A 13,316-nucleotide genomic window follows, 5' to 3' on the forward strand; every position below is an offset into this window, starting at 1 on the left:
CACACACACGTCCCCTCAGCCACGCAGAGGTTCCTTCCTAAGGGTTTCCCCAGTCTAGTCACTGCTTTCTAATTAGTTACCCTAAAGTGTAACTTACATTACCATAAAATCATCACAACCCAACCACCAAGTTTCCATCTGACCAACCTCTTGTTCCTAACAGGGATCTTAACAGGTCAACAAGTTTTGGGTTTTTTCTTTTACCTTTCTAAGGTGTGCCCTACTATTACAGCAGCCCGAAATCCCGCATCTTCCATACCTTTACGTCCCTGCATGGCCAAATTCGGAACTAACGCTGTCAAAGAAAAAACCTTAGTTATGCACAGTGTATCTTGAGAGATTAACTTCCATTCCCTACCCACTCTTTCTCAAACGGTAGCATATAGTCCGCTTTAAATGAATCAGACTGACCTAATAATGATTATTTCTCAAGTGACTTCAGGAAACTTTCATCTCCAGGGTAGCATTCCAGAGCCCAGAATCTGAATTATAATCAGTTTCCCAGTTTTGTTTAGACCCACCAAGTTTTGAGCTTGGACCTTCCACTTGGCAGTTCATGATAATCACTGACCTGAACAGTATTAAAACATACTAAGATTCAGTACATCTCAGAGACCTTATGACCTCTGGGATGAAACTTGACTATTACACAGTCAGAGTTAACATGTCAGTCCACAGCCAGAACCTGCAAGACTTCCCAATCCCCACTATCTTCTATGCGGCCCAAGGAATGGCTTCTCTTACGTGAGAGGCCCAGCTGACTGACTTCACCTGCCAACACGGCCTCCAAATCAAGTGAAGTCGTATGACAGTTCAATACAGAAGAATCCACAAATGCAGAAACCCTTCGGGATACTGGGCCCCTTACGGCTCACTAGGTTTTTGTATCAAAACACCAGCAACACAAGAAAAGTTATTTAATTTCTAGTGGATAAATCAATTTTTGCCTCATAAGCCTGAAGATGCACCCAAAATGACAAACCATTTTTAATAGAGCAAAGCTTTTTAAAAATAAATTCCTAGGCACTCATTAACACTAGAGAAAATGGAGTAGACCACCAGCTGAAGTTTCTGAAAAATCATATGCTTGCAGTGGAGTGTATTCCCATTATGTCAAAGGTCAGCTGCAACAGTAAGCTAACAATGTATATAAATAACAGGAGTCTGGAGTATTTGGTTGGAATAAATTTATTTCATCTGTCTGTAAACAAGGTGTTTAATAGTTATGGCATTTTTTTAAATGCATATTAAATCAGATGAGTTAGACTGTATCCCAGATGTAACAAAGTGCAGGGAAAGAAATGGACAAATCAGCAACAAGATTTGTTTTTAAATCTGTACATTATCCACAAGGCCCAAACAATAGAAGCAAATACTACAGTGTCCCTAAAGTAGTGCCATTCGAAAGAAACCTTCAACAGGTCAGTTAAGATCCATCTCACAATAGCAACAGTTCATTTTAACAATAGTATGGCACAGAATACATATGAAAAAAATTCATCACAAGACAGCCAAGTCCACAATAATGCAACTTCATATAAAAACTCAAGCTGCAAATAAAAGTTGGTCCTATGAAGAACAAACCGGACACACTCCAGACGGTTATGTTGGGATACCTAACGTCCATAATGGCAGCCTTTTACAATCCTACTGAAGAGTAGAGCTGGTGTGCAAAGAAAAAGACAGGAACAAGTCTGAGCCACTGCGATGAGAACGCCCCTGGGGGTTCAGTCCGCACGGTCGCTGGAGGTCGCGGGAGGAAGTGCGTTTGCCCTCGTTTTGCAGCCGCACTTGGGTCCCGCGGACACCATGAGAACGGTTTCGTCCCCACTCAAGTGCAGCAACAATACTCAAAGCAAAGTACTGCAGCTCTCAACAGCATCAACAGAAGTGGTATTAATCGGTTAAATAAACCAGGCACTGCATAAAAGAAGATGGAAGCGAACCAAATACCTATGTGCAAAGGGCGGGGGTGGGGGAAGGGGAGTGAAGGAAAGACGCATGCACTTGTTCCTCCCAACCATGCGCTGTGAAAGGAAGACTAAGTGAGCTAAGTAAATGCTCCAAGTGCTGAAAGACACTGATCAAATCAGAGATTGTACAACCGGCACCTTGCTTAAATTGACTTATTTTAGTAATCAATATCCCATTAGTTGCTAAGACAAAGTGATGCCCAACTTGGCATGCCCCTCCCCCCAATTTCAAGGTATCATGCAAATCATTATTGTGCTGCAGTTACGTTGCCAGATAAGGTTGGTTACATACAGTGGTTAACATACAGATGATCCACTGGGCAAACAGGAATTGCGACATTAGAAAATAGGTGAAGAAAAATTAGCTACCATCTATAATCTGGTAGCACTGTGACCATAATTGGGGTGATGATGAAGACAGTTGCTAGGAAGATGGGGAGAGGCTGCTTACACATGAGACCTCCTCAGGTATAACCCGAGTGCATACGCTTTCTCGCCAAGCGTGCCTCCGGGGGCACCTTCCCTTCCCATGACTATAACCAGTGCTGGAGTGCGCGGGGGAACAAAACAAAGGGAACAGAATTGGGGGGGGGGCAGGAAGAAAGACGCCTTTCCCCACCGACAGAGGGACACAGAGCAGACACAGGTTCATACCCCATCACCCTGCATTGCTAATAAAATTTCCAGAATTAAGACTCAAGCTTACAGCTAGGAAAGTTTAAGAGCAATTTTCCCCTAATACTTAACAGTCTGCCTAGCAGCTAGAACCCAGAGTCTCTCAAGTATTTTGCCATTGAGTATGCCTTCTTATTCAATCCGCCTCCATGGACCCCTTCTTTTCCCATTACAAAGACCAAGACTGAAAGAGAAAGAAGAAAAGTGTTTCAAAAGAAGTGTTAATTAAGAGAGTCACATAAGTTTTAGCAGACAGAATCCCGATTAATAAGTTAACATTAAGTCAGTTTTTCATGAACAACGAAGCACTGAAGTCAGCCAGGTCTCCAAAAAGGTGAACTTTCAAACTAGTAATATGCCAAAAACATTCTATTATCTGCATATTGGAATCCAGCTGCAGAGCTCTATAAAAATATCTTTACACTAGCTAGGGGGAAAAGAGTGTGACTGTTTGTTGTTTCTCCCCCACGCAGGTTACTGAGTAGGGCTCCGGTGCAGGCCCTTGTCGTTACTTTATGTGTCATGGTGTGTCCTCGTTCATCCCCAACTCATGTAATTTATCCCTCTTCCCCAACTTTTCCCCTTTGGTAACCCTAAGTTTGTCCTCCAAGTGTGTGAATGTTTCTGTTTGATAAACAAGTGCCTTTGTATCGTTTTTTTTAAGAGTCCACATATAGGTGATTTATCTTTCTCTGTCTGACTTTTACTACTTAGTATAATCTCTAGGTCCATTCATGTTGCTGAAAATGGCATTCCTTTTATGGACATCTATCTTATATAGAGAGCAAAAAACTTCTGATTAGCATGACAAATACACATTAGACTGATCCCCAAAAAATAAATTTTAAAAAACTTATTTACTTATAAAATTCTTCCCAAATTTAACTGCTTAAGTACAAACTGTTAAGTCTTACTAGTGAGGCTAAGTGTGTATTACTTCCAGAGAAAAACCAAGACTGAATTTTAAATAGCATTTTCAGTGCCATTCAGAAAAGCCTAAATGAAAAGTTCTGAAGGTTTGTGCTTACTGATATCCTCACTGTGTTAGCTTTATTTTTAATTGAGTATAAAACCCTAAAATAAATTTATTATTTCCAACAGCAGGTTTTTCTATGATGTAGTTCAAAGGTCTACCCTCAGAATGTGTATGTATCAGATTTTACATTTATCGCCACTAGATGTCAGGAGTGCAGTGTGGCACAAAAACTCTGCTTTTCTGTCCCTTGGTTGATGCTTCTTTTCAGTATATTTATCTGAGCTCAGCCACTATCTGAGATTTATCTCCTATTTCACAGCCATCTAATTTTCCTACAGAGAAACACTCATACATAGCAATGCACAGCGGAACAGCAGGGACCTTTAGGACAGTCCTGGGAGTCGGTAGGCCCACTGCAGTAAACGATGGCTCACAGTGGCTTCAAGTTTCTTCACGTGGTAGATTTGGTCTCAACATTAGATGGGCCTGCTATATTAAGGCTACACCAGCCTTCTTTATTTACAAAACATTTTCACAGGTTAACACATTAAAATGTATTTGTAAACCAATTAGATGTCATAATAAATCTCAATTTTTAAAGTTTCTTTCAAAAACGCAGTGAGACTTATTTAGTACAGTAAGAATTTCTGCAATGTTGACGATAGGAAACACAAGAATGTCTGGATGAGTGTGTATAAATGAAATATAATTTCCTATTTTTCAAATAAATCAGGCACGTATAGTCTTTGAAAATATTTAGTAAGTGCAAAACTTACTCCAAAACCCTCATTCTAATTCTTTCTCTCTTCTCCAGCAATGTTTCTAATAGAAATGGAAGCCAATATTAATTTTTCATTTTTTACGCTGAATAGTGAATGACTAAAATGTGAGCAAGAAAGAAGACATTCAAAGGTCAAAAACCCAGAGGGACTAAAATAACCAATTTGAATGATTTAACAATCTGAATAGCAGTTGAGGAGACAAAGTAATTTTATTTTTTAACTTTTTATTTTATATTAAAGTATAGTTGATTAACAATGTTAATTTCAACTGTAAAGTGGTTCAGTTATACATACAGATTTCCAGTTTACTAAAGCTGGAACTGAAGGAGCTGATGTTAACACTCTATTTCAGCGTAAAGTCAGGCTCTCAGAGGGGAGGCGGACACGCAGCTGCTGGAGAGAGTCAATGAGTCTAGAGCAGAGCCTCCTTCAGTGCTGGGCAGTTCACAAAAACCACCTTAATAGCCATTATGGACCAACACTTTATTCAAAATGGTAAAGAAACTGCTAAATAAGTTGTAATGTGACTTGCCACTTTTAACCAAAAGGGCACTGTGCTTACCTCTACCAGCTCTGCCGACGGCAACGTTGTATGTTGGCTCCCCACCTTGACTCTTTGTCCGGATGTCCATTGTGCAGTCACCATCCACGTATAGGCTATCTCTGATCACTGAGCACTTCTTTGCGCCAAGAGTCAAACCATTGGTAAAGAAACCTTCCCGGTCTTTTCCTACAATCATATCTATTTCTCCTGGCTGCCCCCGCCCCCAACCACAAAAAAAAAAAAAGAGAGAGGAAAGAAAACAAAAAGTTGTAGTTAATTTCTTGTCTTGGTGTAACAGGAAAACTGTCAAGTTTGTACTACCACTACAAGACATCCACATTTCGTTAATGTAAAACCAAGTTCCCATCTTTTCTAAAAGATTAATCTTACAGGATGACATGTTCTATCAGGCAGGCAGTTAGATTTCACAGTTAAGAGAGAGTGGTCTGTTAACTAAGCCCAGTCTATGCAAAGAATCTCCAGTTGGTAGTTGACACTAGATAAACTACAAACTTGAGTTATTTATAAACTTGTTTCAAGTCAGGTGGTGGCCGAAGTGCTTATGTAATGGTAAAGATTCACCTAAAAACTTTCAACAAAATCTTACCTATCACCGTCAAGTTAACAGTCTTGTCATATCAAATTTAAACTTGTTTGAAAGTCTCCTGAAACAAAGTCCACGCTTGGCAGATCTGTTCACATCTACTCTGTTTCAAATAGCTTGACATAGCCCCTGAGGATGAACCTCAAGCCCTGAACCTCCGCGCATCCCCCAATTCATATTTCCCTCCTATTTTAGCCCAGACTCCCCCTCCAACTCTCCTTCCCCTCCCTCCTCAGTAATCAGTTTTCTTTCCGGGCAAACGCAAAGAGGATTCTGTCTGTAGCACTGCCATAGAAAACCATCAAAGAGTAGAGAAAATGGAGGGAGTGGGACAGAAACTGAGGTAGCGACCAGAACCGGAAAGGAGAAAACGTGCATTCTAACATTCCATGAATAAGAAGGAAGGCGTCGCCCCCATCAGAACTGCAGAGTCATAGCAGGCCCCAGCCACTTCCATGCACACTCCCGCAATCTTCCCAGCCAGACAGCGGGAACTCACACACAAAGACAAGAGGACTGCAGGAAAAAAGTTGATCGCCAGACGCCAATTCTGTGTAAGAATTGTAGTCCACTGCGGCGAGAGAGAACCTGAAAGGACCTCGATCAGGAGTTCTACACAGTTAGACCTTAAACCATGTTAAGTAGTACGAGAATAATTAGTAGCACCCATAGTAAGGGGCCTGAATTTTGGCATTTGATAGGAAGGGGGCGTGAAGCTTAGGAAATTAAGAGAATGGTCCCGTATTTGATATAATGTCACCATTTCAGACCCTTATGCAGAAAGAGACAAAACAATAAAGCAGCACTGGAAGGCTTATTGACAATTATTCCCCAAACATGTGGCAACCGAGTCAAACCACCAAGTCACAGTAAAATCAGGCACCGGGAAGCATTAATCTGCATTAGTTCCCTTACGAAGATCACTAAAGAGGGAGGGACTTGGAGAACTGAAGCGTCCCCTCGGTGTTCGCAGATTATTGAAAGCCCCAAGCACCCCCTTTTTTTAGAGCTCTGTTGCGTAATTGGGGATAACTGTATATCGATGAATCTCCATAGGAGAGAAATCAATGGCAGTTCGCCATCTTGGAGAATTAAAAAAAAAAAAATCCTATGGAGCCAGAGATTCACGAATCCACCTACGTTGTCTGCGTACATTTCTCGCAAGCCCAAGAGGCCTGGACACCGGCAAACCTACGCCAAGTGGCTGCGAGGTTCCCGGGGGCCGGGCAGCCGCCGCCTCCCACAGCCCGCGCCGTCCCCGGAGCTAGGGGCGGCCCGGCCACCCGAGGACCCGCACCCCAGCCCGGCCCCTCCGGTCCCCGCTTCCAGCCGGGAACGTACAAAGCAAACCCTAGGGCTTCCAGGGGACCCCGGGGCGGGGGCGAGAAAAGGGAAAAGGCCCCCCACCCACGGACCGGTGCGCGCCCCCTCCCCCAGCCTCATCCGGACAAGCACCCAGCGCAGCCCCGGCGAGGGGGCGTCCCCGGGCCTCGGCCTCCCCGCCCGGCCGGCAGCCGCATCCTCGGCGCCCGCCGCCCCGCACACCTGCCGGCGCGGCCCTGCCCGAGTCCGGCCCCGCGCTGCGGCGCCCCCACGGCCGGCCGGCCCCGCTCGGGTGCGGGGCCGGGAGCCCCGGTCCCCTCCGGTCCTCACCGTAATGCTCTGGAAGACGCCCCCGGCCGTGGCTGCCCAGACGTATTTGGCGTCGCAGTAGCCGACAATGGCGGCCTCCTGGCAGCAGCCATCGCACATCAGGTTATCCACGTAGCTCTGCCAACCGGCCATCTTCGAGCCCTTCGCACTGCAGCGGGGACGGCGAGGAGCAGCAGGCGCAGCGGCGGCGGCGGCGGGCGCGGGCGGCGGCGGCGGCGCGGGGGGAGGCGGGGCGGGGGCGGAGAGGAGGCGGCTCTGCGCAAGCACCGACCGCCCCCCTCCCCGAGGAGCTGCGGAGGGAGGACGCGGGGACGGCGGTGAGGGACGAGCCGCGGAGCGCGCCCGGCCCGGCCGCCCTCCCGCCCGCGCCTGCGGGGCTGATTAAGTAGCGGCGGCAGGCTGCGGAGCGGCCGTGCGGGCGATGGCGCCGGGGACGACTCCTCGCCGCGGCTCCCTCGGCTCCCCGGCGTCCCGGCGGGCGGGCGTGCGCGCGCGCGTGCGTGCGATCCTTCCGCGGCGCCCTGGCTCCGAGGGTCCCGAGGAGGGAGGGGGAGGCTGAGCGGGGGCGCGGCGCGGAGGGATACCGCCCGGGGCAATCACGGCGCCACGTGCGGCCGGCGAGGTCTGAGTGCGGCGGGCGGCTGAGAGCGGCTGAGCCTCGGACCCGCGGTCTGCGGGCTGGGCGTCTCCCCAGTCGCTCTCGGTACCCCCGGGACGGCGGCGTCGGGGGCGCCTCGGAGTCCCCGCGTCCGGGCGGTGAAACGCCTCGGTCCTGCGGCCGGCTCGGGATGCGGTACCTTGCGCCTCGGTGTCGGGTTGCAGAGTTGCCCTGGTGACGGGATGCGGAGCGTTGATTCCCCTTTGTGGTCCGGGCGGGCGGGTAGCAGAGTCGGCCACCGTCATCTCAGGCATCCTCAGTGGGACCCTCTTCTCCGGACCTCTCGGCCACAAAGGCTACCAGGCGGGCGCGCTCCAGCAATCTGAAATCAGAGTGGCATTCTTGGCTTTCAGGAACATTTCTGAGCTTTGCCGGTCTTTCATTGTTGCTTCATTTGGGTACCAAGGGCCTTTCATTGTGTGGGTTCTTGGACAGGAAGAGCCTCTCTTCCCCTGTTTTAAAGCGGCTAAATTGCTCGTAAATTCCGAAGGAAACAAATAGCGAGCAATGTAAAACTATTGGTTGCTAACTGGGAATATTACTGGTGGGTCGAAGAAATCTGAATATATAAAGAATTTAAAAATCTTAAGAACGGGTTCGTTGTATGAACATGTTAATATTTCTACTCTCAAAAGGTAAACTAATTTCAGGACCCAGATCGGAGAATAGCTTGTATTTAAGTGGTAAACCATGGGTAGAGTCCCTGTAAATATTGCGTGGTCTTTAGTAACCGCTGGGCGTTATGACTAGGCAAAGGATTAGGAGACGTCCCACAATTTCGATTTTAAATGAACTAAACGATCTGTCAATCAAGGGAAGAGAGCGTCTCAAAGCGTTTTTGAAAAAGTTGATTTTCAACTTTAAAGTTATCACGTAAGGTCACAATTAGTGAGAAGGAGGATTCCACAGATGTCGCTCAGGAAAGAAGATAAAAACGTTGCTACGTAATCTAGTTGGTTCTGACGTTTTGTATCTTTTCTGATGTTTGCTTTGAAATGTACAACTCTTACAGGCAAGGAAGGGAAATCACCGTAAGCGAACTCCCAAGTCAGGCTCCTGTCAGATTGAGATAATGTATTCTTTCATGTTCTGATGATACATAGAACCTATGTGCTATAAAATGTGTGCCAAACTTGTTTCATTTTTGCAAATGTGCCGCCCACCTGATTTAGTCACACTTACTCATTCTTGTTTACTACTTTTTTTGTGTGTATGGTGGTCGTTGATGGTTTTAATCCTTCAGTTTTACTAGTTGATCAGCCTCAAAGTTAATGATACACTGCACAGTGCCGATGTAAGAATTCATTAAGCTGTACACTTATTTGCGCTCTTTATACATGTTGTAATTCAGTAACTTTAAACAGTAAACAAAGGTAACGAGTAAAGAAAAATAATAAAATGATAGTTTGAAGTTGAAATTGATTTATTAATCTACAATGAAGTTTTATTTGAAGTTTTTAAGATTTAATTTTTACACTATTGTCTTCATATAGCAAAGCAATGCAAATAATTCTTATTCTTTTATTGTCTAAACAGCATAAGAATTAAGTCAACTGAATATTCTGCATATTCAAATCTCAAAAGATTCTAAAACACATTGGGTAAAACAAAAGAATTTAAAATTCTTATCATTTTTTAATATTTTTCAAAATACCTAAAATTACTGTTTTATTTTTCAAACAGTGTCATTTCTATCCCAGTATTGCACACAGAATTCCTCCTCCAGGGGATCTTTCTGACCCCTGGAGAATAAAAATAAAAAAATAAAGTAGAAGAACTATGAAAAATAAACTTATATAAAAGACCAGATTTTACAGTTTAGATTTTGAGATGGTGCATTTGAAGAGTCTATTCACTTCTCTTTTTGGTATTATAATAAAAGACTCCTAATGCCCTTTTTCTTTAGAACAAGCCTCAGAGCACGCTGCCTTATTTTCTACTCGTATACAGTGATCTGGTCCTATTTCATTTAACTGTTGCTTACCACCAGGTGTTTCAAAAGGCATAAGTAGATATTGAACACTGTTTTAAGAATTGCAATGTAAGTCCAAGAGAGTATCAATATGAGAAAAAGTATTGATACTTTTGTATCAAAAAGATACCAATTTGTATCTTTCTCTGCTTTTATTCTGGGTAATTGATAATAGTGATGTCTGAGCAGAAAACAAAGAAAAGGAAAAGCACCCTTGTTGAAACAGATCCCAGAAGTAGCTGATAACAACCAGTTGTAGTGTATTTAAATGCAGAATGCATTATTTTGCATTGTTTCCAAAAATATTTTGTTCTTATTCAAAATAAGTAATAATAACTGTGTTAAGTCATATTTAATGTACAGTCAAGGAGTGCCGGAGCCATTTATGTCCACATGTAAAAACTCATTTGACATTTTAGCAGAACACCAAGAAACAAGTTGAAATTAAGATGTATCCAACCTGATAATTGTGGTGTTGGCAAAGACTCTTGAGAGTCCCTTGGACAGCAAGGAGATCCAACCAGTCCATCCTAAAGGAAATGAGTCCTGAATATTCATTGGAAGGACTGATGCTGAAACTCCAATACTTTGGCCACCTGATGTGAAGAACTGACTCATTTGAAAAGACCCTGATGCTGGGAAAGATTAAAGGTGGGAGAAGAGGACAACAGAGGATGAGATGGTTGGATGGCATCACCGACTCAATGGACATGAGTTTGAGTAAACTCTGGGAGTTGGTGATGGACAGGGAGGCCTGGCGTGCTGCAGTCCATGGGGTTGCAAAGAGTCGGACACGACTGAGCGACTGAACTAAACTGAACCTGATAAACATTGGGGTAACAGCTACAGAGCTACCCCAATAAAGTAAAACTCTAGTAATTAATTAATAATAACTAGGCCACCTCAAGTCCTCAATTAAGATTTTGACTTCCACACTTGGTTTTCGTCAAAGGTGTTTTAATTATAAAATTGTCACAACAATCAAGAAAGTTCAGAAAATGGAGCAAAAGCACTGTTAATGCCACAAGCAATACAAATGTTATCTTTTAAATCTATTCACTCGTTTTATTTATGATTTTTACAGTTAAGAACAAGGAGTACCTACAATTCTGGATTTGTCAATTTTACCCTGAAACTATGAAATTTTTTTTTTACTAGCTTTAGGTTATTTAATACAAAGTTAACATTATATTTTCTTTCTGATAAATTGAACTTTCGAGTAATATCCCTCTTTAGGGCTTCCCAGGTAATGCTAGTGGTAAAGTATCTACCTGCCAGTTCAGGAGACGTAAGAGATGTGAGTTTGATTCCTGGGTTGGGAAGAGCCCCTGGAGGAGGACGTGGCAACCCACTCCAGTATTCTTGCCTGGAGAATTCCATAGACAGAGAAGCCTGGGCGGGCTGCAGTTCATGGGGTTTCAGAGTCAGACACACCTGAGCACAATGGCCTTCTTTATCACCAGTATTGTTTTTGTCGTAAAATCTATCTTTTAAAAATTGAAGTATAATTGGTTTACAACATTCTGTTAGTTTCTGGCGTACAGCAAAATGATTCAGTTATATATTGTTATTTAGTCACGAAGTCATGTCCGGGGTAAAGTCTATCGTGTCAGAAATAAGCGATGTCATGCTTGCTGCCTTGTTCTTAACTTCGGTTCTGGCTGTCCGGGGCCGTCAGGCTGCGCGCGGGCCCTGTAGCTGGGGAGGGGACGCCGCTCCCTTGTGGAGGGCGGGCTTCTCACCGCAGCGCCTTCTGTTGCGCCGTGCAGGCGAGCTCAGGCCCTGGGCTGCGAGCTCAGTAGCTGGGGCACACAGGCTTAACTGCTTGGTGGCATGAGCGATCTTTCCAGATCAGCGGTCCAACCCATGTCCAGTGCATTGGCAGTCCGATTCCTAACCACTGGGCCACCAGGGAAATCCCCTGCTCTCCATTTATTGACATTTCTCTAATATATCCTTCCTATCTCCCTCCTGTCTCCCACCTCCCTTTTGCCTCCCCCTCCTCCTTTCTCTTCCTCCTGGTCCTCCCTCCTCCTCTCTCTCCATCTCTTCTCTTTTTTTTTTCTCTCCATCTCTTATTCTCACTCTCTCTGTCCTTAAATTTTAATGTCTCTTTATATTCACTTAGCTACATTTTATCTTTTTGTCTAATATGCAAACTATTCTTTAATTTTTTCATTCATGTGGAACTCATACATTCATTTTCTGTTCCTTTAATGTTACACTGAAATTTTACCATGCACATTTAATGGAATAAAACTTAAAGTTAAATGATATATTACACCCTCCAACCAGATAATCTAAGGACCTTAAAACACTTTAAGTCTGGTCACCCCTCTTCATAATACTATTATTTTACATAGATGCTTCAATTCAATTCAGTCACTCAGTGGTGTCTGACTCTTTGTGACCCCGTGGGCTGCAGCACGCCAGCCTTCCCTGTCCATCACCAACTCCTGGAGCTTGCTCAAACCTTGTGTCCATCGAGTCGATGATGCCATCCTGCCATCTCATTCTCTGTCGTCCCCTTCTCCTCCTGCCTTCAATCTTTCCCAGCATTTCAGGCTTTTCTAATGAGTCAGTTTTTCCCATCAGGTGGCCAAAGTATTGGAGCTTCAGCTTCAGCATCAGTCCTTCCAATGAACACCCAGGACTGATCTCCTTTAGGATGGACTGGTTGGATCTCCTTGCAGTCAAAGGGACTCTCAAGAGTCTACTCCAACACCGCGGTTCAAAATCGACAGTTCTTTGGTGCCCAGCTTTCTTTATGGTCCAGTTATATGGTCCATATATAACTTCTGAAAAATCATAGCTTTAACTAGATGGCCCTTTGTTGGCAAAGTAATATCTCTGCTTTTTAATATGCTATCCTGGTTGGTCATAGCTTTTCTTCCAAAGAGTAAGCATCTTTTAATTTCATGGCTGCTGTCACCATCTGCAGTGATTTTGGAGCCCAAGAAAAGAAACTCTCTGTTTCCATTGTTTCCCCATCTATTTGCCATGAAGTGATGGGACTGAATGTCATGATATTCATTTTTTGAATGTTGAGTTTTAAGCCAGCTTTTTCACTCTCCTCTTTCACTTTCATCAAGAGGCTCTTCAGTTCCTCTTTGATTTCTGCAATAAGGATGGAGTCAACTGCATATCTGAGGTTATTGATATTTCTTCCAACAATCTTGATTCCAGCTTGTGCTTCATCCAGCCCAGCATTTCACATGATGGACTCTGCATATAAGTTAAATAAGCAGGGTGACAATATACAGCCTTGATGTATTCATTTCCCAATTTGGAACTAGTCTGCTGTTTCTTGTCCATTTCTGTTGCTTCTTGATCTCCATACAGATTTCTTTTTTTTTTAAATTTTATTTGGCTGCACCGGGTCTTAGTTGCGACATGTGGGATCTAGTTCCCTGACCAGGGATTGAACCTGGGTCCCCTGCATTGGAAATGCAGAGTCCTAGCCACTGGGCCACCAGGGA

The 13,316-nt window shown here is 44.2% G+C and overlaps 1 protein-coding gene and 1 non-coding gene across 3 annotated transcripts; both read right to left on the reverse strand.

Moving 5' to 3' along the window:
- Positions 1-1,172: 1,172 nt before the first annotated feature.
- PFN2 (profilin 2) lies at positions 1,173-7,597 on the reverse strand. 2 transcript variants are annotated; one of them, XM_043873565.1, is made up of 3 exons: positions 7,208-7,597; positions 4,969-5,161; positions 1,173-2,832 (listed from the first exon to the last, which is right to left on the reverse strand). In XM_043873565.1, exons 1-3 carry the CDS (start codon positions 7,337-7,339, stop codon positions 2,735-2,737), a joined length of 423 nt encoding a protein of 140 aa, XP_043729500.1. In that variant the 5' UTR covers positions 7,340-7,597; the 3' UTR covers positions 1,173-2,734. The 2 variants fall into 2 exon arrangements, with proteins under 2 accessions (XP_043729500.1, XP_043729501.1); XM_043873566.1 differs by having other exon boundaries at positions 2,421-2,518; positions 7,208-7,449.
- Positions 7,598-13,243: 5,646 nt separating this feature from the next.
- On the reverse strand, positions 13,244-13,316 carry TRNAG-UCC. The gene has a single exon. It is a non-coding gene; the product is annotated as a tRNA-Gly (tRNA).

The sequence above is a fragment of the Cervus elaphus genome, chromosome 19 (genome assembly GCF_910594005.1).
Source record: "Cervus elaphus chromosome 19, mCerEla1.1, whole genome shotgun sequence".
In the NCBI taxonomy this organism is placed as follows: domain Eukaryota; kingdom Metazoa; phylum Chordata; class Mammalia; order Artiodactyla; family Cervidae; genus Cervus; species Cervus elaphus.

Bases quoted from the DNA above. Each gene is read 5' to 3' on its own strand.
- PFN2 (XM_043873565.1), bottom strand. From the start codon at position 7,339: ATGGCCGGTTGGCAGAGCTACGTGGATAACCTGATGTGCGATGGCTGC. The intron at 5,162-7,207 runs GTGAGGACCGGA...GGGCGGGGGCAG, and splicing joins GCGTCTTCCAGAGCATTACG to CCAGGAGAAATAGATATGAT. The intron at 2,833-4,968 runs GTAAGCACAGTG...TTTCTCTTTCAG, and splicing joins CGTCGGCAGAGCTGGTAGAG to TCTTGGTCTTTGTAATGGGA.